We start from the raw sequence: 23697 nt of genomic DNA, 5'->3' as shown, positions 1-23697 counted from the left end.
TCCTCAGTACTACCTGCCTGTCCACCTAACTTCGTATCATCGGCAAACTTCACTAGAATGCCCCCAGTCCCTTCATCCAGATCATTAATATATAACGTGAACAGCTGCGGCCCCAACACTGAACCCTGTGGGACACTGCTTGTCACCGGCTGCCAATCCGAAAAAGAACCTTTTATCCCAACTCTCTGCCTTTTGTCAGACAGCCAATCCTCAATCCATACCAGTAGCTCACCTCGAACACCATGGACCCTCACCTTGCTTAGCAGCCTCCCATGTGGCACCTTATCAAAGGCCTTTTGGAAGTCTAGATAGACTACATCCACTGGGTTTCCCTGGTCTAACCTACTTGTCACCTCTTCAAAGAATTCCAACAGGTTTGTCAGGCACGACCTCCCCTTACTAAATCTATGTTGACTTGTTCTAATCCGACCCTGCTCTTCCAAGAATTTAGAAACCTCATCCTTAATGATGGATTCTAGAATTTTACCATCAACCAAGGTTAGGCTAATTGGCCTAAAATTTTCCATCTCTTGTCTTGATCCTTTCTTGAACAAGGGGGTTACAACAGCGATCTTCCAATCATCCGGGACTTTCCCAGACTCCAGTGACTTCTGAAAGATCTCAACCAACGCCTCCGCTATTTCCTCAGCCACCTCCCTCAGAACTCTAGGATGAAGCCCATCGGGGCCAGGAGATTTATCAATTTTAAGACCTTTTAGCTTTTCTAGCACTTTCTCTTTTGTAATGGCAACCATACTCAACTCAGCCCCCTGACTCCCTTTAATTGTTCTGATATTACTCACGTCTTCCACTGTGAAGACTGACGCAAAGTACTTATTAAGTTCTCCAGCTATTTCCTTATCTCCCATCACTAGGCTTCCAGCATCAGTTTGAAGTGGCCCAATGTCTACTTTTGCCTGTCGTTTGTTTCTTATGTATTGAAAGAAACTTTTACTATCATTTCTAATATTACTGGCTAGCCTACATTCATATTTGATCCTCTTCTTTCTTATTTCTCTCTTTGTTATCCTCTGTTTGTTTTTGTAGCCTTCCCAATCTTCTGATTTCCCAGTGCTCTTGGCCACTTGATAGGATCACTCTTTTTTTTTAATACATTTCCTGACTTACTTTGTCAGCCATGGCTGTCTAATCCCTCCCCGGATAATCTTTCTTTTCTTGGGGATGAACCTCTGTACAGTGTCCTCAATTATACCCACAAACTCCTGCCATTTTTGCTCCAATGTCTTTCCCGCTAGGCTCTGCTTCCAGTCTATTTTCGTCAGAATTAATAGGAGGTTTGCCTAGGAATATTCTACATTATGATTAATGTCTTTACCTGAGTGTGGTCGACAGCATTGATTGCGTTAATCTCCAAGTAATTGAAAGAACTTTCCACCTAGGAGCAGAGGTAAATGCATGAGTTGTTAGAACTGTAGGCAACATACATCAGAACAAGAGGAAGGAATGTCAATTATATCCATACAATCTAAAAACAGTCGTGAAGAAGTGCTTCTAAACTAATGAATCATTCTCACATTAGCCAGCTCCTAGATCAGCTGCCTACATAACATCTGGAGCTTACAACTAATGCTACAAACTCATGCTAATACTGTTTGAGATTCATATTTGAGATAACTAAACAAATGAAGAGTGAGGTAATTTGTTTATAAACACAGCATTGCCTTATAGCAACCTAACTGAAATTGATACATGCACATGCAGAAAAAGGAGGAAGAGTGTGGAGAAACAAAATATATGACCTGATTTCCTTGAAAGTAGTTTACTTCATAATTTTGGATGCACTGCAAAGGAAAGAAGTGTGTCAATTTTCACTGTGTGAAGTTTTGGGGTGGGCAGGATAAGGAGTTCTTCCATCTGAACTCATCATTCTGAAGGCTGAACCATGAATTATAAAGTTTTAATGACTCAGTTTTCCAGGAAAGGTCAAGTGCACAGATAGAGTCATAGAGATGTACAGCACGGAAACGGACCCTTCAGTCTAACCTGTCCATGCCGACCAGATATCCCAACCCAATCTCGTCCCACCTGTCAGCACCCGGCCTATATCCCTCCAAACCCTTCCTATTCATATACCCATCCAAATGCCTCTTAAATGTTGCAATTGTCCCAGCCTCCACCACATCCTCTGGCAGCTCATTCCATACATGTACCACCCTCTGTGAAAAGTTGCCCCTTAGGTCTCTTTTATATCTTTCCCCTCTCACCCTAAACCTATGCCCTCTAGTTCTGGACTCCTCAACCCCAGGGAAAATACTTTGTCTATTTATCCTATCCATGCCCCTCATAATTTTGTAAACCTGTATAAGGTCATCCCTCGGCCTCCGATGATCCACCAAAGAAACAAATTTTGAAAAGTAATAAACACTACATTGAACACACAGGCAGAAAACTAGCCACCACGATACATGAACATAACTAGCCACCAAAAGACATGATCCACTATCACTTGTATTCTTACAAACACAGGAGGAAGGACACCAGTTTGACTGGAACAGCATAGCCTTCCTAGGACAAGCCAAACAGAGACACGTATGAGAATTCCAAGAAGCATGGCATTCCAACCAAAACTCTATCAACAAACACATCGATGTGGACCCCATCTACCATCCTCTGATAAAAAGAACCAGAAGTGACATCACCAACCCAAAGAAACCTAAACACATACATAGAAAGTGGGACATAACACCAGTGCTTCACCAGAGGCTCAGATGATGCTACCTAGTATGGTGATGAAATGTCTGAAACCAAACCTTCCAGCTCAGCGAGCGAACTCACATCCAAAACAAAGAAACAAAAGACTGCCCTAACTTTGCTACTTGCTTGCTGAAGATGTGACCTGAAGTACAATAGATTGAGAATTCTAAAAGTGATTCCAAATTTGAGCTTTGTACAGTTGGAAAGTGGGGTATCCAACAAGCTCAATGACCATTTAAAACTAAATACATTGTATGAAGTAAAGAGATCATTCAATCCTAGGGAAATGCATGCTGGAATGCGCATATTTCTGAAAAGCAACATGTCACAGGTAGAAACATAGAAAATTTGTGCTGGACTGTGCTATTTGGCCCTTTCAGCCTGCTCCACATTCCATGTGATCTTGGCTGATCCTCCGACTCAGTACCCTGTTATTACTTTCTCCCCATACTCATCAGCCCTAAGAACCTTTATCTAATTCTCTCATGAAGAGTTAATAATGCAGCTATTGACTTTTCTTTACATTTTAGTAATATTGGCTCTTAGCTATTGTTAAAGAGAGAATGTTTAATTTGAAAATAAGTGAACATTAAACTGTAATGAAAGCTGACCTTACTTTATTACTAATAGTTGATTATAAAGTAATCAACTATTTAATAAGGGAGCTTAATTAAGATGTATTATTTGACACTGGTTCCTGACATTTAGGAAGTTATAATGATTTATAATGGATACATAGGCAATAGTTAGTCCTGCAAAAACATCTTGGGAAAAATCACCTTCTTAAACTGTGGTTTCTGTGGAAGAAAGGAATGAATTGGTGCTGAATAGCATAGAAACAAAGACAAATTATGATTCAAGCTTTCATGCAGTGGAATCACAATTATTATTGTTTAGGGTAATGGTTCTGAAAGAGTTAATATTGTGGCTGCATTAAGCTCTGCCCAATGTACTGATGTCACACAATCTACAGGTGGAGGCAGTTGAGATCTGTAGAAGTTCCTGAGAGGAACAGATGTATTCTTCACACTGCCTCCAGATAGTCCTAAGCAATTATGTATAGCAGACCAATGCAAGCTATACCTACTGCTATCATGCTAATCCTCCTTTGATTATGTATATGAACCTTATCTAGGTTCTGTCTAATTATCAATGGGAGAGGATAAACTACTGACAATTCTGAACAGACAGGCACTTGTTTTACTTGGTAGCTTATTGCATAAGACCATGAGACATTGGGCCAAATGGCCTAATTTCTGCTCCTATGTCCTATGGAATAAACTACCATGTTAGGTAAAACAAGTGCCTATCTGTTTAGAATTGCCAGTAGTTTATCCTCTACCATTGAAAATTAAACAGACCTAGATAAGAGTCATAATCAAAGGACGATTAGCATTGAATTGAATTGAATTTATTGTCACATGTACCAAGGCACAGTGAGAAGCTTTCTATTGCGAGCAATACAGGCAGATCAGAGTTAGGTAGCATAGATAAGTAAATAATAGATAAACAGCGGCAAAAACAAAAACACAAATACAGGGGAATGTTAAGAGTTTGTGAGTCCACTCAGTATTCTAACAGTAAGGTAGAAACTATTTTGAAACCAGCTGGTGAGTGTTCAGGCTTCTGTACCTTCTCCCTGATGGTGGAGGTTGTAGTAAAATATTGCCAGAGTGGGATGGATCTTGAGAATGCTGGCAGCCTTTCCTTGACAGTGGGCCTGGTAGATGAATTCGAGAGATGGGAGGTTGGCCTTTGTGATTGTCCCGGCTGAGTTCGCCACTCCTTGTAACCGTTTCCGATCTTGAATGGTACTGTTGTCATACCAGATAGTGATACATCCAGACAGAATGCTCCCGATGGCACACCTATAAAAGTTGGCAAGGGTATTCACCGGCATGCCAAATTTCCTCAGCTGTCTGAGGAAGAAGAGACTTTGTTGGGCCTTTGTAACCAGTGCATCCACATGAAGAAAGCTTGTTGTGGATGACCACTCCCAGGAGCTTGACACTCCTCATTCATTCCACCTCTGTACTGTTAATGTGTAGTGGGGGTATGAGTAATATCCCGCCAAAAATCAATAATGAGTTCCTTGGTTTTGCTGGCATTGGGAGCTAGGTTGTTCTCAGTGCACCATTTTTCCAGGTCTTTCACCTCCTGTCTGTAGTGTGTTTCATCGCCACCTGAGATTCGACCAACTATGGTGGTGTCATCAGCAAACTTGTAAACGGCATTAGTCTGGTATTTGGCGACACAGTCATTGGTATACAGTGAGTACAGTAGGGGGCTGAGTACACTGATGTGCAGGTAAGGTGAATTGGCCATGCTAAATTGCCCATAGTGTTCAGGGATGAGTAGATTAGGTGCATTAGTCAGGGGTAAATATTAAGATAATGGGGTAGGGGAATGGATCTGGTGAGTTACTCTGAGTGTTGGTGTGGACTTGCTGAGATTCTATGATTCAAAGAAGAATTGGGGCCAGTAAACTACTTAAACCCAAATATGACAACTATGTGCAACTACAGCAAATATTTTGAGGTAACTAAGCAAGGGAAGTTACAGTGATTGTGGCAGCTGACTGAAATGACAGTGAAAAAAACAAAGTTACGAAATGAAGTTATTGAAATTTTAAATAAAGTTTTCCTTACAATAAGTTGTATTATAGCTATTGGTATAATCATGTAATGAATAATTACATTTGTTGTTGCAAAGACAAAGTGAAATAAACATATACAACGTGACAGTTTGGATTCATTTGGGTTTGGTCAGTCAAACTGTAATATATTTGTTTCGAGGAAGGCTTGCTAAACCTAAAACATTAACTCTGATTTCTCTCCACAGATGCTGTCAGACTTGCTGAGCATTTCCAACAATTTCTGTTTTTGTTTCTGATTTCCAGCAGCCACAGTTGTTGCAGTTTTTAGTAATATGAGCTGTCAACTATCATCTTCATGTTTAAGAACTATTAGTATATACATTTTACTTTTTAAAAAATCTGAAACTTTTACTTCATTTTAAGAATCTTATTGAATTTGATAACATTTACCCATAAAAATAAACCTTCCTCTTATTCAGGAATGGTCATATTGATTCTGAAACAAATGCGGAGGTCCTAATGGAGCTGAAGATGACGGAATAGGGTACGTCCTGTTCACTTCAATTGGCATGATGGTGCACAAGCAGATAATGATGGAAACCTGAAGAAAGTGGCAGACAATGTCAAAACCAAAGGCATCACTCAAAACATGGGTTCAGTGCTACAAGCATTTCAACAAGCCAAATGAACAACAAAATATCCCCCACACAAACGGATGGTTAAAGACTCTGGATTTTCAGCCTGGGATTTGGACCAGGGCGTCCGGATGGTCTCTGAGTCCCAAACCCATTAATCCCAACTCTGCACAGATTCAGAAGTAGAGGCTGAGCCTGAGTTTGAGGTAGATCCAGAGGTGCAGGCGCAAGTAGAAGGGCATCGGGCTGACTGCTGGTGTTGGAGACGTAGTAGGAGGCTCTCAAACACAGATCTGCTGCAAGGTAAGGGAGAGATTTTTAAAAAGTGTCCACATCTGCCAGGTGGACAGGAGGCCTGCACTGCGACCATTTAGAAATGGCAGCCTGAAGAGCATTTTCTGAAGGCCAGTTCCCGGGTCTGCCTCTGACATGGCCGCCACCGCCTGCTACTCCTCTCACGCTGGTCATGTTTCCGTCACTGCACGAGGACAGTTATTTGGTGCAGGAGAGGAGCCAATTAACTGCTCTCCTGCACCTCCTGCCATTTGCCTCGAGCCGCCCTTTGTTTTGAAAATGATTCGAGGTTGGAACCGCTCCCACAATCCACCACGTTTCAAGATGTTGTCTCTTTGCACGGGTATTTTAGACACTGAGATTTTGCAGGACAGATGGAACATGTTTAAGACACTTGAACAGTTAGTTTTCATGCATATTATTATTAATACTAAGCTTTACAATTATTGTCATTCACTATTGGTCTTCGTAATTTATACAGGCTCTTATTGTCCAAACTGCTTTTTGTTTGACATATATCTTTCTGAAGTCATAGAGTCATAGAGTCATAGAGATGTACAGCATGGAAACAGACCCTTAGGTCCAACCCATCCATGCCGACCAGATATCCCAACCCAATCTAGTCCCACCTGTCAGCACCCAGCCCATATCCCTCCAAACCCTTCCTATTCATGTACTCATCCAAATGCCTCTTAAATGTTGCAATTGTACCAGCCTCCACCACTTCCTCTGGCAGCTCATTCCATACAAGTACCACACTCTGCATGAAAGAGTTGCCCTTTAGGTCTCTTTTATATCTTTCCCCTCTCACCCTAAACCTATGCCCTCTAATTCTGGACTCCCCGACCCCAGGGAAAAGACTTTGTCTATTTATCCTATCCATGCCCCTCATAATTTTGTAAACCTCTATAAGGTCACTCCTCAGCCTCCGACGCTCCAGGGAAAACAGTCCCAGCCTGTTCAACCTCTCCCTATAGCTCAAATCCTCCAACCCTGGTAATATCCTTGTAAATCTTTTCTGAAGCCTTTCAAGTTTCACAACATCTTTCCGATAGAAAGGAGACCAGAATTGCACACAATATTCCAACAGTGGCCTAACCAATGTCCTTTATAGCCGCAACATGACCTCCCAACTCCTGTACTCAATACTCTGACCAATAAAGGAAAGCATACCAAACGCCGCCTTCACTATCCTATCTACCTGCGACTCCACTTTCAAGGAGCTATGAACCTGCACTCCAAGGTCTCTTTGTTCAGCAACACTCCCTAGGATCTTACCATTAAGTGTATAAGTCCTGCTAAGATTTGCTTTCCCAAAATGCAGCACCTCACATTTATCTGAATTAAACTCCATGTGCCACTTCTCAGCCCATTGACCCGTCTGGTCAATATCTCTTAACAACTGAAAAAAAAGTAAAAATTTGACCAGCGTTTCTGAAGTGTTAAGGGGAGACACTTCACAGTTAAACACACTTCTGATAATTTATCACCCATTTCCACTTCAGTTGTTCCTTCTGAGGAGGCCCATTTGATTCGGACAGAAGCCTCACGACACAGGTAAATTGGAGTTCAATGAGACATAACTGCTGACTGAGCTAAGTATTAAATATCATTCCGTGAGGCCATGTTAATCAAGGTTGCAGTTGTAGTTCCAATTCCTGCAGGAAAGTCCGAACGCTATACCGCACTCATCCCAATCACAGGAGCTTATCGGAACTCACCATCTCTCCTCAACTTGGTGTCAAGGAATAGCCTCGGAAAGCTACCAGTCTTTACCTAGCAACAACCAGCGAATTCCCTCCATGCCCCTTTCAGGTGAAAACGTGGCTGGTAAATGAAATTCGCGAGTTACACAGTTAGAAAGCAAGTGCCACAATGTGATTACATCAGGAGGGTTGCCTCGAAACCGCTCCCGATTAAAATCCCCATGAAGTGGTGTTCAGCCCCCCCCCCCAAATTCGGCAGGAAACTGAACAGTATTTCTGGACTAAAACAAAATAATGAACCTTGGATGCTGGAAATTCGAAACATAATCCATTGGACCTAAAACGTTAACTCTGCTTTCTCTCCACAGATGCTGCCAGACCTGCTGAGTTTCTCCAGCAGTTTCTGTTCTTGTTTCAGTTTTATTTTAGTATCCCTGAGCTCATCTGTCCCAACTAAGTTTGTGGAATCAGGATGACATGTTAGCTCAAGTCGGAGATGCCCTGGTCGCATTTCCACAAAGTTTGAAAATTTAAAAGTCCACAATTGTTAAATTGCCATTATGGAGGGATTGCCTTCATAAGGTAGCCTGTCATCTGTTGTTGATGACTTGTACGAGGTTGAAGGCAGATCCTAAGCTCCAAAACTAAGGCTGACATACCAAATATTTCTGTTATTAAGTAGGAAAATGATGTATAGTAATATCTCAACAATCCTGAGCCCCAGGATAATGTTCTAGGCAAAAAAAAGAACTATGAATGCTGGAAATGCAAAGCAAGAATAGTAAAATGTTTTTTCTGACAAAAATTGCCAGATCTGAATTTTTCCAGTAATTTCTGTTAAGTTCTAGGAACTTGGGTTAAAATCCCACCATGGTGGCTCATGAGATTCAAATTAATTAATAAAGTTGGTCTCATCAATGGTGACCATGACAACTATCATTGTAAGAGATTAGGAATCAGATTCTCCCCTGACTATGTCATACCATCATCACCTTTTTAGATTCTGTTGAAATTATTACATTTCAGCAATTTCTAATTTTTATTGTTGAAGCTCCTATCATGCAAACCAACAGGTGAATAACTAGATTATACAAACATACTCAATACTCTGACCAATAAGGGAAAGCACACCGAATGCCTTCTTCACTATCCTTCTTAGATAACTGTACAACTTGGGACTGGGAACAAGTTAAGGAGAATTTTTTTTTTGTTCTCTGCTAGCATAGGAGCTGTCTCTCTTTGCAATCAAAACCCATTTCTAAATCTAAAGAAAAACAGTTTATTTCCCATCTGTAAGCTGTAAATTCTAACTGATAAGTCAGACTTTTTAAAAATGAACAAGCCACCTTGTCACTTGCAAACCAGTGGAAGCATCTCTAGATGACTGAAAAGCAATATTCTGACCAACGTTAAGAACCACAAGGATCATCTCAACAACCCACTGACATGCTTCCCAGTTTTTCTCTGCCTATCCAAAGATGTGAAGGTCAGTGAACTGGCCATGCTAAATAGTCCATCGTGTTAGGTGCATTAGTCAGAGGGAAATGAGTCTGGGTGGGTTACTCTTTGGAGGGTTGGTGTGGACTTGTTGGGCTGAGGGGCCTGTTTTCACACTGTAGGGAATCTAATCTAATCTAATCATCTAGTTTTTTCCCATTTGTGTGTGTAAGGAGAGTTGTTAAGGGCATTAGAGTTTTAAGTTGCAGTGTTATATGGATTCTAACTGTTCACCTGCAGCTAGAGCTTAATTGTTTGTAACAAATAATAATTCTTGTTAAGTACAGAAATCTGGTCTGTGCTTTCTACAATCTTGAGTCTGAAAATTAGATAAAATTAGGGAATTTTGTGTTCTTATTTTAAAATCTTTAGCTTTACTAATGACTGAGAATAGTGGGGCTTGATTTCCAACGCTGTATCCCAGTGAGATCTGACACGGTTCGTCAAGGCTATTATGCATTCAACAATATTAATGTATCAAGTCGACTCTGTGCCTTAATGTTTACATTAAAGTCCAAAAATCTATTGAGTTTGAATGGGTCAGGTGCTTGACATTTTTAATTGAAAGTCACTCTGTTGAGCCTTTGGAAAAAAGCCATTTGTTCAGATAAATCAAAATTCCACTGTGTTCAGCTCGGAGTTATGCTTTATACAATGGATCTGATTACGAATGCTTAGCTGAGTTCCAGGCCCCACTAATTGACATCGCAAGGGTTAGTTATACAGCTGTCAAGGGAACTTTGGCTTTGCTTGACCATTTTTATGTTCTGTTTTATATTCGTTTAGTTGTATTATGTTTCTAAGGAATTGTATTTGAATACTTATTTGTTCATTTTGATAGATTTATGAGAATTTAAAAGTAGTTAGATTTTTCAATTGGTGTCTGGATAATTGTGTGTTGGATTCACAGTCTTGTGAGCTAATAAACGAAACAAGTAGTTTTAAAGGTATGAAAGCAAAATACTGCAGAAATATAAATATCCCTGCTTCCTGTACTTGTCTAAAATTGGAAAATTTAATCTGTTTTGCTTTAAAATTTTCATTCATTTTTCACCTTCACCTTACCCATCAGACTTCCCTTCCTTGACTTCACTGTTCCCATTTCTGGGGATAGGCTGTCCACCAGTATCCATGTCAAACCCACCAACTCATAGTTACTTTGGCTACATTTTCTCACACCCTGTTCCCTCCTTGGCTCCATCATATCTGTTCCGATAAACCACTTTCCACTGGGGTGCCTCCAATTTGTCTTCTTTTTTTACTCAACTGAAACTTCCGTCTCACCATGATCCCTCCTCCATTAGGGCCCTCAAACTTGTGTGGCCTGTTTCCCACAGTTCTGCCCTCACTCCTTCCCTCCCCTCCCGGAACAATGAAAGGGGACCATCTTGTACTCCACCCCATCAGTGTGCAAGTTTGAAGGGTTAACCTCTGCTATGTCCACCCCGTCCAGCCAGGGAGAGGGTCAGACAGGGAGTTAAAGCCTGAGATCAGCCATAACAAATTGTGTTGTACAACAGGCTTATCAGACCTTATGGTGTCGACCTGCCCTCATCATTATTATCCATCTGCTTTTGTGTTCTTACAAGTTGAGCTCATGGTGCATTCTGGGTGACTGGATGTGGAGAATTATGTTGAGGGTTCTCAGATCAGTCATGCTCTCAATAAAAGATGGAGGAGACTTGATGGGCTGAATTGTCTACTTCTGCTCGTGTCATATGATCTTACGCATGAGGTATGGAGGAGTCATGATGGATATTTGAAGGCATGGAGGGGGTTTGGGGGATATGGTGGGGGGGCATGTGGGGTGTATAGACCAACGGTCATTAGGAAAACTGGGCAATTGACCCAGTGAACAGAGACAGGCCTTTGTAACTGAGAGCCTTGGCAACCACCTGCCATTATTTCCACCTTAGGCTTGTTTCAGGAGTTGGCAATCCATTCCAGCCTGACCCTGACTGTGTGTGTGTGTGTGTTTGTGTGTGTGTGGTGTTCAAACACAAGGCTTTTCTGTGAGATTATAAGTTTCTTCACATTCATCTGGTTGGATATTTCATGATTATAGGAAAACATAGATCAACAAAACCTGGCTGACACCTTGCTCAGTTGCAATAGGTTAGGATTGCACATAAATGCATTCCATCTTAGAACATAGAATTGTGTCTTGAGGCATCCTGAAAGCTCTCTTATTTGTTTAACTGAAACTGAGATATGATCAAATTTGGCAATTTGAGGAAAATTCACATGATGTCTGTTACTACTACATTAGGATGTGGCACCTCAAAAATAAAGCAATCTAACTTGATGATTACCTTTGGCTCAATACTTTAACCATTTTCAGTCAAAAGTGAAGATGTTTGAAAATGTTCTGAAGTGAAATCAGGAAAACAGCATGGAGAATTATCCAGGGCTTACCTTGACTGGGAGTCGAGCAGGGAACATAAATATTCTCCACAGTGTCAGAACCTGAAATGCAAAGAAAAATAAATAATATACCACCCAACTATAATTAAGAAATATGATTAATTGAAAACATTTTTGTGTATCAAAAACTGGATCACGTACACACAAAATAATGAACAGGGAGAAAAAGATTCATTGTCCCAAATAGCCTCTACAATTGTACAGGCTTATGAATCACAATGCATATACTTTACACCCATGTAATCTTCAGGGAAATGGGAACACAAGATCAAATTCCAGGCCTCTCTCCAACTCCTTCATACTTTTAAATGTTTAATAAGAAACAGTTACAATTTTTGTCTATTTTTTAAAAAAAAATCATCACCCCATTTGTCCTCTCAAATGCTCTGGTGCAGATATTTGCCACAACAGATTGTATCTCTACTTTGGTGAAAATGCGAGAAAACATCAGAATTCCCAAGGCCAGCTCCCAAACCCAGCATCTCTAAATTCCATGAGCAGGATTGCACGTGGAACTTATTCTTTTTTCTCTTGAGGGATGTCGGTGTTGCTGGCTGGCCAGCATTTATTGCCCATTTCTAGTTGCTCTTGAGAAGGTGGTAAAGAGCTACCTTCTTGAAATGTGGTAGTCCATGTGCTGTAGGTGAACCCACAATGCTGTCAGGGAGGGAGTTCCCAGGATTTTGGCCCAGCAACAGTGTAGGAATGGCTATATATTTCCATGTTAGGATGATAAGCGGCTTGGTGAAGAACTTGCAGATGGTGGCAATCACAAGTATCTGCTGCCCTTGTCCTTCTGGATACTAATGATTGTGAGTTTGGAAAATGCTGTCTAAGGATATTTGAATTTTTGCACTGTATCTTGTAGATAATAGACACTGCTGCTATTGAGGAGGGAGGTGGTGGGGGAAGTGGATACATGTGGATGTGGTGCCAATTAAGCAGACTGACTTGTCCTGATGGTGTCAAGTTTCTTGAGTGTTGTTGGAGCCTTACCCACCCAGAAAAGTGACAAGTATTCTATCACACTCCTGACTTGTGCCTTGATATCGGATATGCTTTGGGAATTGGGAAGGTGCTACTCGCTGCAATATACCTAGCCTCTGACCTGTTTTTGTAGCCACTGTATTTATATGGCGAGACCAGTTGTGTTTCTGGTCAAAGGTAACTGCCTAGGATGTTAATAGTGAAGAATTCAGTGATGGTAATGCCGTTGAATGTCAAGGGGTGGTGCTTAGATCGTCACTTATTGGAGATGGTCATTGCTTGCCATTTGTGTGGTGTGAATGTTACTTGCTGCTTGTCAGCCCAAGCCTAAACATTGTCTAGGTCTTGTTGCTTTTGAAAATGGACCACTTCAGTATCTGAGGAGTTGTGAATAGTGCTGAAAATTGTGCAATCATTAGCCAACATCCCACTGCTAACATTATGGAGAGAAGGTTACTTGTGGAGCAGCTGAAGGTTCTTGTTCCTTGGACACTACCCTGAGGAACTCTTGCAGAGATGTCCTGATGACCACAACAACCACAACCATTTTTCTGTGTGACAGGTATGACTTCAACCAGCAGAGAGTTTTCTCACTGCCACTGATTCCAGTTTGACTAGGGCTCTTTGATGCCACACTTGTTGAATGTAGCCTGGATGTCAAGGGTCATCACTTTCACCCCGCCTCTGGAATTCAGCTCTTTTGTCTATGTTTGATCCAAGGATGTAATGAAGTCTAGAGCCTTGGTGGAATTCAGAATGGCTGTCACTGAGCAGGTCATAGTTGAGTAGGTACTACTAGGCAGCACTGTTGATGACACCTGCCATCACCTTACTGGTAATTGAGAATACACTTGATGGGGCAGTAATTGGTTGGGTTGGATTTGTCTGCTTTGTGTGTGCAGGACATATGTGGGCAGTTTTCCATATTGTCAGGTTGATGTCCCACTGTTGTAGCTATACTGGAACAGCTTGGCTAGGTATGTGGCACATTCTGGAAAACAAGTCTTCAGTAGTATTGCCAAAGTGTTGTCAGGGCCCAGGGCCTTTGTGATATCTACTGCCTCCAAATGTTTCTTGATATCATGTGAGTGAATCAAAGTGGCTGAAGATTGGCATTTGTGATGATGTGGACCACTGGAGGAGGCTGATGGATCATTCACTTGGCACCTCTGGCTGAAGATTGTTGCAAATGCTTTTGCCTTATCTTTTGCACTGATGTGTTGGGCTCTTCCATCACTGAGGATGAGGATATTGGTGGAGCTGCCTCCTCCAGCGAGTCATTTAACTGTCCACCACCATTCACGGCTGGATGTGGCAGAATGCAGAGCTTAGATCTGATCACCTGGTTGTGGGATTGCTTAGTTCTGTCTATCACTTATTGCTTATGTAGTTTGGCATGCAAATAGTCCTGTTTGGTAGCTTCCAGTTTGACTCTTTTGTTTTTAGATATGCCTGGTGCTGCTCCTGGCTTGCCCTCCCACAGTCATTACTGAACCAGTGTTAATCCTCTGGTTTGATGGTAAGGTTGAGTGGAGGCCATGAAGTTGTAGGTTATGTTGGAGTATAATTCTGTTGCTGCTGATAGCCCACAGCGTCTCATGGATGACCAGTCTTGAGTTGCTAAACATGTTCAAAGTCTAGGCAAAAGTGAGGACTGCAGATGCTGGAGATCAGAGTCAAGATTAGAATGGTGCTGGAAAAGCACAACAGGTCAGGCAGCATCCAAGGAGCAGAAAAATCGACGTTTCTGGCAGGAGCCCGAAACATCAATTTTCCTGGTCCTTGGAGTTCAAAGTGTGCCCTGCTTAGCATGCTGTAGAGACTAGGATAATGCACTGGTCACTCTTACGAATGCTGTCATGGACAGATGCATCTGTAGCAGGCAGATGAGTGAGGTTGAGATCAATTATATTTTTGCCTCCTCTTGGTTCCCTCAACACCTGCCATTGGTCTAAATTGTCAGCAATTTTCTTTAGGACTGGACCTGCTCGATCAGTAGTATTGATTAGATTAGATTACATTACAGTGTGGAAACAGGCCCTTCGGCCCAACAAGTCCACACCGACCCGCCGAAGCGTAACCCACCCATACCCCTACATTTACCCCTTACCTAACACTATGGGCAATTTAGCACGGCCAATTCACCTGACCTGCACATCTTTGGACTGTGGGAGGAAACCGGAGCACCCGGAGGAAACCCACACAGACACGGGGAGAATGTGCAAACTCCACACAGTCAGTCGCCTGAGGCGGGAATTGAACCCGGGTCTCTGGCGCTGTGAGGCAGCAGTGCTAACCACTGTGCCACCATGCCGCCGTGCCGCCCACATTGCTACTGAGCTACTGTTGGCGATGGACATTGAAATTCCCTCCCAGAGAACATTTTGCACCCTTGCCACCCTCAGTTGTTGTTCAGCATGGAGGAGTTCAACAAGAGATTTCCTTAACCATGTTTAACGTGATGCTATGAGACTTCCTGAGCTCCAGAGTTAATGGTAAGGACTCCCAGGGCAACACTCTACCACTCACTGGGACAGGACATACTGGTGATGAGGTGTCTAGGATATTGTCTGTAACATATGATCCTATGAGTACAACTATGTCAGGCTGTTCCTTGACTCGTCTGTGAGACCGCTCCTGCAAATTTGATACTAGCCCCCAGATGTTAATAAAGAGAACTTTGCAGGATCTACGGGGCTGGTTTTGCTTTTTTCATTTTTTTGTTGAGACTTGAGTAAACTACACTGGAGTCACATGTAGGCCAGACCAGATGAGGATGGCAGAGTTCCTTCCCTGAGGACATTAATGTATCAGATGGGTATTTCCAACAATTAGCAGTGGTTTTGTGGCCATCATTAGTTTCTTAATTTTTATTGAATTCAAATTCCACCATTTGCCATGATGGGATTTTGAATCTGGGTCCCCAAAACATTAGCTGAGATTCTGGATTGATAGTATAATGATAATACCACTAGACCATCACCTCCCCCATGTATGCATGGTTCCCAGAGGAAGCTGACTATTTAAATGACCATTGCCGCTATTGCAATTCCTGAAGTCTAGATCCTAGATAGTGTGGACAATAGTTCAGGTAACAGCAGGTCTGTTTTCAGTACAACTATTTTGGATAGCCAGGGTATTAATTTGGATAGCTAAGGTACCCTTGCAGATATGATCTCAGGACCCTTCAGATGGGAGTCAGGTTCCCTTTATGGAGGCAGGGATAGTTTCAGGTATTCTTTAGGTTGGGAGTCAGATATCCTTTGAGGGAAGATTAATATGCCCTTTGGGACTTTTAACAATGTCTAATGATACTGAAAATGCTTAAACTTCTTGAAACTGTCCAACTCAATATGAACTATCTATAAATGTCAGTAAGTGTCAACCTGCCAAGATGTGTTTTTGTGAAAGCTTGTCTCAATAGTGTAGTCTACGATATATTTATTTCCTGTGTGTATGGGTACTTGCGGATTCTTGTGGTTGGCTTGGTAGGTGTTGGGGGAAGGGTTGTTTGTGCAAGTAGGCACTAAATTGGCACAGGGATATGAGGACCATGGGGATGAGTACGGATATTAGGTTGAATGAGTTTGCATGGGTGTATGTGAGATGTGAAGGGTTATAAAGGATCAGAGCTGCAAGGAAGAGGAAATGGAAAAAGAAATTAGAGGCAATATCGCAGATCTTCTGTATCCTGTGGCATTTGTTTAGCATCTTTGACCTTTCTTGAATCAGGACAGACTCCATAGGTAGAGTTAACAAACCCAAAGATATTTATCTGTCAAACACTAATCTTGCACTTCATGCTGTTCAATAACATTGTATTGTTGTCATCAGTAGGTGAGTGTTGTGGTACTATGCTACCTTTTTCTTGCCTACATAGTCAGCAGTGTAAATACAATCAGGCAAATGCTGAATTATACAACCCATGTGCTGCTGGAATGGACCTTGGTGAATAAAATATAACTTTTCGCATTAATAATTAATTTTTAAAAGCAAATTAGAATAATCCAAAATAATGTTTTTTTTAACTGTTTGAAGTGATTTTTTTTCAGCTCCTTGTAGATTTCAACGATGGATCTTCAGCTGATATGCTCAGAATACACCAGCTTTCTCCTGGTAAAATTAAACCTAAGAATGAAGTAGCATCTCCCAATCTTGCAATTAATTTTAAGATACAGGTCGCTCTGGTATAACACATGTTTTGTCAATGCAAATTGACAAATTGACAAATTGTGGACACTGTTGGATAGTATTTTTCATACATTTGTGGGACTTGAGTGTCGCTGGCTGGCCAGCATTAATAGTCCATCCCTATTTTCCCTTGAGAAGGTGGTTAGGAGGTGCCTTCTTGAATCGCTGCAGTCCATTTGCTGTCTGTTAACCCACAATGCCAATAGGAGGGAATTCCAGGATTTTACCCAACGATTGTGAAAGAAGGGCAGTATATTTCCAAGTCAGGATGGAGAGTGGCTTGGAGGGAGCTTGCAGGTGGTGGTGTTCCCAAGTACCTGCTGCCCTTGTACTTCGGGTCAAAATATCCTGTACTGACAGAAAAAGTGGCAGGGCATGAATTTAAATTGTGCATTTTAATGAATTGTGTGAATCATAACTGATCATAAATCAAAGGGTTTATAGTTTTGGCTTATTCGATTGCCTCATGCAGAACAACTTTGATCATAAGTCACCTTCTGTACTATATTTATTCCAAATCTAACTCAGCCCACTCATCTAGGTTCTGTCTAAAATGCAAGGGAGTGTAATGGTTCATGTGTGACTTTTTCACTTATGAAACAAGTCTTTCTTCTTGCAAAAAAACAGAACTTTTCTTAACTTTCTAAAACAAAACTATATGTCTTGCAACTGCAAAAAGCCTAGAGGTGGCTTGCTTTCAAGGGCATGCTTTATGACCTTGGTATTGATGCGCATGTCTATAAATGTGTTGGAAATGTGCGTTGATTGGGCACACTTACAACAAATAAATCAGTTTAGTAGTAATACTCTTTGTTTCTTAGTCTAAGCATGATAACAAAGTTAGATTTGTCAGTGTGAACATTTAAGGTGATGTTTGTGCTGTATGCTTCACCAATCTTTTCTACACAAGGGAAAATCTGAGAACGAAATGAGATCATAGGTTGGAGTTAACTTGTGTCGCAGACTGTTATTAACACGCCATCACTTCCTGAACCTTATGAAATGACATAACTCACAAAACACATTCATTTATTTGCTGTTGGCAATGCAGTATGCTATTGATACCCAGAAAAGGTGAATTGAAGTATGTATTCCACTTTTCCCATTAGTGACAATTCATGGCTTTGTATACCTTGATATTGAAAAGGTGTCATTTCATTAAAGAGTTATAACTTACATCAGCTAATGATACTGTCACGTCAAAAATAATGCTGCAGTAAATGGGTTAATTAAGATTTTAAAAAATAGCTACACTTTTCTGGCATGGAATTCTAGTATATTTTACACTATTAATTAATGCTGGCCTGATCATATGCCAGAGCTTTGTGTTTTGGGAGGTAAACCGCTGCCCTTTATTCAGCATTAATCTTAATTGGATGGAATTCTCAACTGAAATCATTCAAACATTGAATCAGTTTACATCAGGGCCTAAAGAATCTGTTTAGAGAACTTGTTTTCTTGATGCTAAATGGTCTCTTAAGCCTCTGTTTGGTGAGCTGGAAGAGCACCCATGCCATTGGTAAAGTTCAAAACATTGGCATGTCATACCCAGTTCTAAAATATATAAGGATTATTTGAGGCTCCAACAGGAAGTTTGCTGGATTTAGCAGGAAAACCATTGCTAGTGTTCCAATTAGCACAGGTGAAAAAAGGATTGGGCGCAGAAAAGGGCATTAATGTTGAGTGTTTTTTTGCCTTGTTCTAAACTCATAAGAAAAGTCTCCCCTCCCCCAGACTCACCTCTTTGTGAGATACCTCTGGAATTTAATCCTGTCATCTGCCAGACTTCGATAAGTGACATTGGAGCCATAAGATTTTTTTTCTGCTTTCCTCCCAAAATGAGAGTAACATGGATTGCTTTCTGCAGCAATGGGTGAACTTCTGAGATATCCATCTCACCATCAACTTGATCACAAGTCGATTGGTGTTTAAATCAGGGCCCAGGTGTCAGCATTAACATTCCTGGATTAGATGAAGAATAGCTAGACAATGACCTCTTGCTGGCCCCTCTCCCCCTTTAGCACATTCTGCACCCTCTCTGAGACATCCTTGATCCTGGCACCAGGGAAGCAACACACCATTCTGATTTTTCTCTGCTGGCCACAGAAACGTCTGTCTCTACCTTGGACTAGAGAGTCCCCTAACACAATTGATCTCTTGGAACCCGACGTACCCCTTGTTGCATCAGAGCCAGTCTCAATACCAGAAACTTGGCTGCTCGTGCTATGTTCTCCTGAGAATCCATCACCTCCTACATTTTCAAAAACAGCATACTTGTTTGAAATGGGTGTAGCCACAGAAGACTTCTGCACTAGCTGCCTACATCTCTTACCTTTCCTGGAGTTAACCCATCTATGTGACTGTATCTGAGACTTCTCCACTTCCTATAACTGCCATCCATCACATACTGTTGGTGTTGCAAATTCCTCATTGCTTCTAACTGTCTCTCCAACCGATCCATTTGATCTGATAAGATTTGCAACCAACAGCATTTATTGCAGATATAATCTGCAGTAACCCTTAAACTCTCTTTAAACTCACACATCTGATAAGAAGTGCATATCACTTTACCAAAGGCCATTTTTGCTCTTTCACAAACTACAGACCCAGAAAATAACACCATCTTATCCTCTACAAAACACTGTCCTAGGTTAAATTAATAGTTATGGCTTATATTTTAAGTTTAATCACAAGACATATCTCAAAAAACATATAATCAAGAAAGAACCCACTGTACTCACTACTGCAGACTTTCTGTAGGACATACTTAAAAACAATACAATACACTTATCTGCTTCTGTGCTGTGGACTTCGCCCAAACAGTTCCTCCAAGATCAGTTGTGAATTTCACTGTTTGCTAATTTTCCCAGATGCACTCCGATGTCCAGCGATACATGAATTCAAACAGCAAAGGCAGTAACTGTGCAGGTTCACTGCTCATCAGTTTCTTTCTCTCTCTCTCTCTCTCTCCTGCACTGACTTCACCATATGCTTCCTTTGTTCTTCTCCCTTTTAAAACTGCTGTTGTTTTGACTTTTTTTTCCAAAGTTCCAAAACAATGCAACAAGTTCCAAAACAATGCAGGTGTGTCCTTTTTCCTTAAGTTTGATTTTTCTCTAACTTCTTTACTTAACCATGAATGAAGTCTTCCCTTTTAGAATTTTTTCTTCACAATAGTCATATGTATTTATTGTGAGTATTTTGAAATGTCTGCCACTGTTATTAATTGATTTGTCCTCTAGCTGAGTAAGCTAGTTCACTTCAACTAACTCAGCTTTCATGCCCACATAATTGCCCTTATTTAAGACTAAAATACTCGTCTTTGATCCTCATCTTCTCCCTTGCAAACTTAACACAAAATTCAATATATTGTAGTTGCTGCTACCTAGAGATGCCTTTATTCTGAGGACTTGGATTAATCCTTTCGCATTGCACAATACTGATTCTAGAGAATGCTGCTGTAAGAAACTACCTTGAAAGCATTCTAAGAACTTCTTATCTAGCCTATTGCTGCCAGTCTAAATTTGTCGATATGTATATTAAAGTCATCCATGATTATTGTCATTCCCTTATCACAAGTACCCAAACTTGCTTCCAGTATACTTTGTTCTTTATTGTGGTTACTGGCATTGCAGTGGTAGGCCACTCCCACTAATGACAAATTCATTCTGCTATTCTCTAACTCCATCCAAATAACAATTCTACATCCTAAACTCCTAAACAAAAATCATCTCAAACTATTTTGTTTGATATTGTACAAATATCACCCATGATTAACAGTGCCACCCCTCCACTTTTACCTCTTTTTCTAGTTCTCTTGAGTGTCATGTAACCCTCAATATTTTGCTCACAGTCCTTGTTATCCTGCAGCCATGTCTCTGAAGTGATTATCAGATAATATTTATTTACTTCAATGTGCAATATCAATTTGTTTACTTTGTTATGAATGCTACTTGTATTCAGACATGCAGCCTTTAGTTTTGTCTTTTGTTATCTTTGTAACAGCTTATGTTGATTGTTGGTGCATTCTTAGGTTTTTTTTTCCCAGTCTGTCCCTTCCTCATATTCTCTGACCCTCATTTCCCATAATACATTTTCTGTCTTACCTTGCCTAATCTTTTTTTTGACATTTCACGTCTTTCCACATTTGATCCCTTTCAGTTTAAATCACTATTTTCCTATGCAGTTTGCAAGATCACTGACCCCAGCACAGTTCAGATGTGGATCCAGTACTAGGGACAATGCGTCATGAGCTGGTACGCACTTATCCCACATCAGCCTTTTAAGCCATGTATTTATCTCTATACCTTGTGTCAAATTGCATATAGCTCAAGTTATAATCCGGTGATATAACCTTTACAATTTAGACCCTAGCTTCTCATACCCTCTGTGCAGAACGTCTTTTTTAATTCTACCTATGTCATTGGTACCACATGCACCATGGCGGCTGGAATTTCTTCCTTCCATTATAAGCTCCTCTCCATCCCTGAGCAGATGTCCTCCTGAATCCTCACACCAAGAAAGCAATAAAATCATCTGGATTCTCGCTGTTGATGCAGAGGAAGATGTTAGTCACCCTCAATATGCTATCTCCTACCGTCTCCTCCTTACTGTTCGAATAGTTTCCAATATCACAAATTTCTAATCAGTTTGCTAATTTACCATGCAGAGCCTGTCCTCATCTAAACAGCCCAAGATACCCTCAAATCCATTTAACAATTAGAGAGGATGACATGCGTACCCACTGGGCCCCTTTAAATGCTTCATTCACAATCAGACCCTCCTGCTCCTGATCACTGACTAAATCAGAAGACCCTATCCTTAGTGATGTGGCTTCCTCCTGATAGGAACAATCTAAGTAATTTTCCACCTTCCTGATGTGTAGCTGTCTCTGTAGTTAAGCCTCCAGCTCATAAACTCTGAGCTAAAGTTGCTTGAATTACAAAGATAATTGCAGACATGTTTGCCATTGAACACAATGGTGTCCAGGAGTTCCCAAATGCTGCAGCCTTGACACGTCACCTGTTCTGCATTCCTTAATGAGTTTTAATTAATTAATAACAATTTAAACAGCTTGGAAACTTAAGAAAAGAATACACCTTAACCACTTATCCGATACTCAACCTTACAGTTAAACAAGAACCAATTGTACAGGGCAAGGAGGGTTGCAAAGTAAAAACACTTTCTTTCCCTCTCTTTCTCTTTACCAAACTCTCAACTTTTCCCTTCATTTCCTCATCTGTACTCATTTATGTTTTATTATCCTTCACATAAAACTGAGCTTTTGTTCTTGAATTTTATACACAACCAAGAATCTTGGCTAAATCCATATTCTCTAAGCCCCTCATAATTTTAAATGTTTCTGTCAATTCTTGATTTGCTCTTTGCAGTAGACGCACGGAAGATAACTTACCTTTGGAATTAACTTATCAGCCTTCCATCCAATAATTTAAAACAGAGGTTAGGAGAAACTTACGCATAGTAAACACATGGCTTAGATCTGTCTCACCAATGACAGATCTAATGACAGTGACTTTAGTAGAATCCTGGCTAATCATTTTCTTATTTTGTTCACCGCTTGAACTTCCTCTGAACACTGCCCAGACAATTTCCAGGGAAAAGTTAGAGAAGGGTACTTGCTAAATTCTCTTGAGAGACCCAGCACAGATTCGATGGGCTGAGAGGTCTCCTGTATAATGTTTTATCTTACGCTAAAGGAATAACATTTGATGCCATTTATTAAACTGCAGGTTTCACAACATTTCATCTGAACTGCTGACTAACTTCAGAATATGTGCTGTCTAATTTTCCAGCACTAGGTCATGTAATGCCACATGTACTATAAAGTGTACCTTACAGTATCATCAGATTTTTATGATACATTCATGGGATATGGGTACTGCATAATATCTAATACTTAAGTCTACACAAAATCAGCTATGATCATGACATTTATCACTTGCAAACTTGTACGCTGTAGATCTTATTCCATTAGGTAAAAACAAGGACTGCAGATGCTGGAAACCAGAGTCTAGATTAGAGTGGTGCTGGAAAAGCACAGCAGGTCAGGCATTCTAATCTTATTCCATTATCCAAACCATTGATCTCAAAAATGTAGCCAATAATCTAAACACCAAAGTCTATGAAACATCACCAATATTGATTGCCATCCTGAAACATGCATCACAAGTTGTTGCTGTCTGACAATCATCCAATTTTGACTTCGATCTATGGACTCAAACCTTATGCAGTTGTATGAGACAGGGTCTTTTCATTTACAAATTTGTGTACAGTACAGTCTGTTCTAATATAATGCGATAGTTCCATTCCTGTGTTATAAGACAATCATGTAATAGTAGCACCATTTAAGCTAATGGGACCAGAATCTGGCTATAGCCAGTACAGGGAAGGAAAGTTCACCTTCTAAAAATAATGGTCTAAATTCTTCAATTGCTTGATAGCCAATTCATGTTGAAGAAATGCACGTTATAGCAGAACTGACTGTATCTTCCATTGGATCCATAACCTAAATCTAGTATGCTATTTAAACTGTTCTTAAAAGAACTATGCTGGCTATCTCGAATTAAGTCCCATCTCTCAAGCCATCCCTCATTGTAGTCCTAAGCAACTTCCAAAAACTGAGTAATGATTA

At 40.7% G+C, this 23697-nt stretch overlaps 1 protein-coding gene across 3 annotated transcripts in view; it reads right to left on the bottom strand.

Annotated features, from left to right (window-relative positions):
• carmil2 (capping protein regulator and myosin 1 linker 2) overlaps nucleotides 1–23697 on the bottom strand; it is a 184118-nt gene that overhangs the window by 147338 nt on the left and 13083 nt on the right. For 2 of the 3 annotated variants that reach the window (XR_015759967.1, XM_043707061.2), the window contains exons 3-4: nucleotides 11859–11909; nucleotides 1337–1396 (exon numbers count right to left, since the gene is read on the bottom strand). Coding sequence is in view for 1 of the 3 variants with exons in the window: in XM_043707061.2 (XP_043562996.2) it covers nucleotides 1337–1396; nucleotides 11859–11909 (111 nt within the window). In the remaining 2 variants the exon portion in view is untranslated. Of the gene's footprint in view, nucleotides 1–1336; nucleotides 1397–4347; nucleotides 4403–11858; nucleotides 11910–23697 lie in introns of those variants that run through there. The other variant, XM_087995933.1, reaches the window with a different exon arrangement.

This window comes from Chiloscyllium plagiosum, unplaced genomic scaffold, assembly GCF_037043375.1.
Source record: "Chiloscyllium plagiosum isolate Xiang-an unplaced genomic scaffold, Cpla_swu_hap1 HiC_scaffold_17, whole genome shotgun sequence".
Classification (NCBI taxonomy): domain Eukaryota; kingdom Metazoa; phylum Chordata; class Chondrichthyes; order Orectolobiformes; family Hemiscylliidae; genus Chiloscyllium; species Chiloscyllium plagiosum.
The sequence above is the reverse complement of the archived record's forward strand: the minus strand, read 5'-3'. Positions and strand labels throughout refer to the sequence as shown.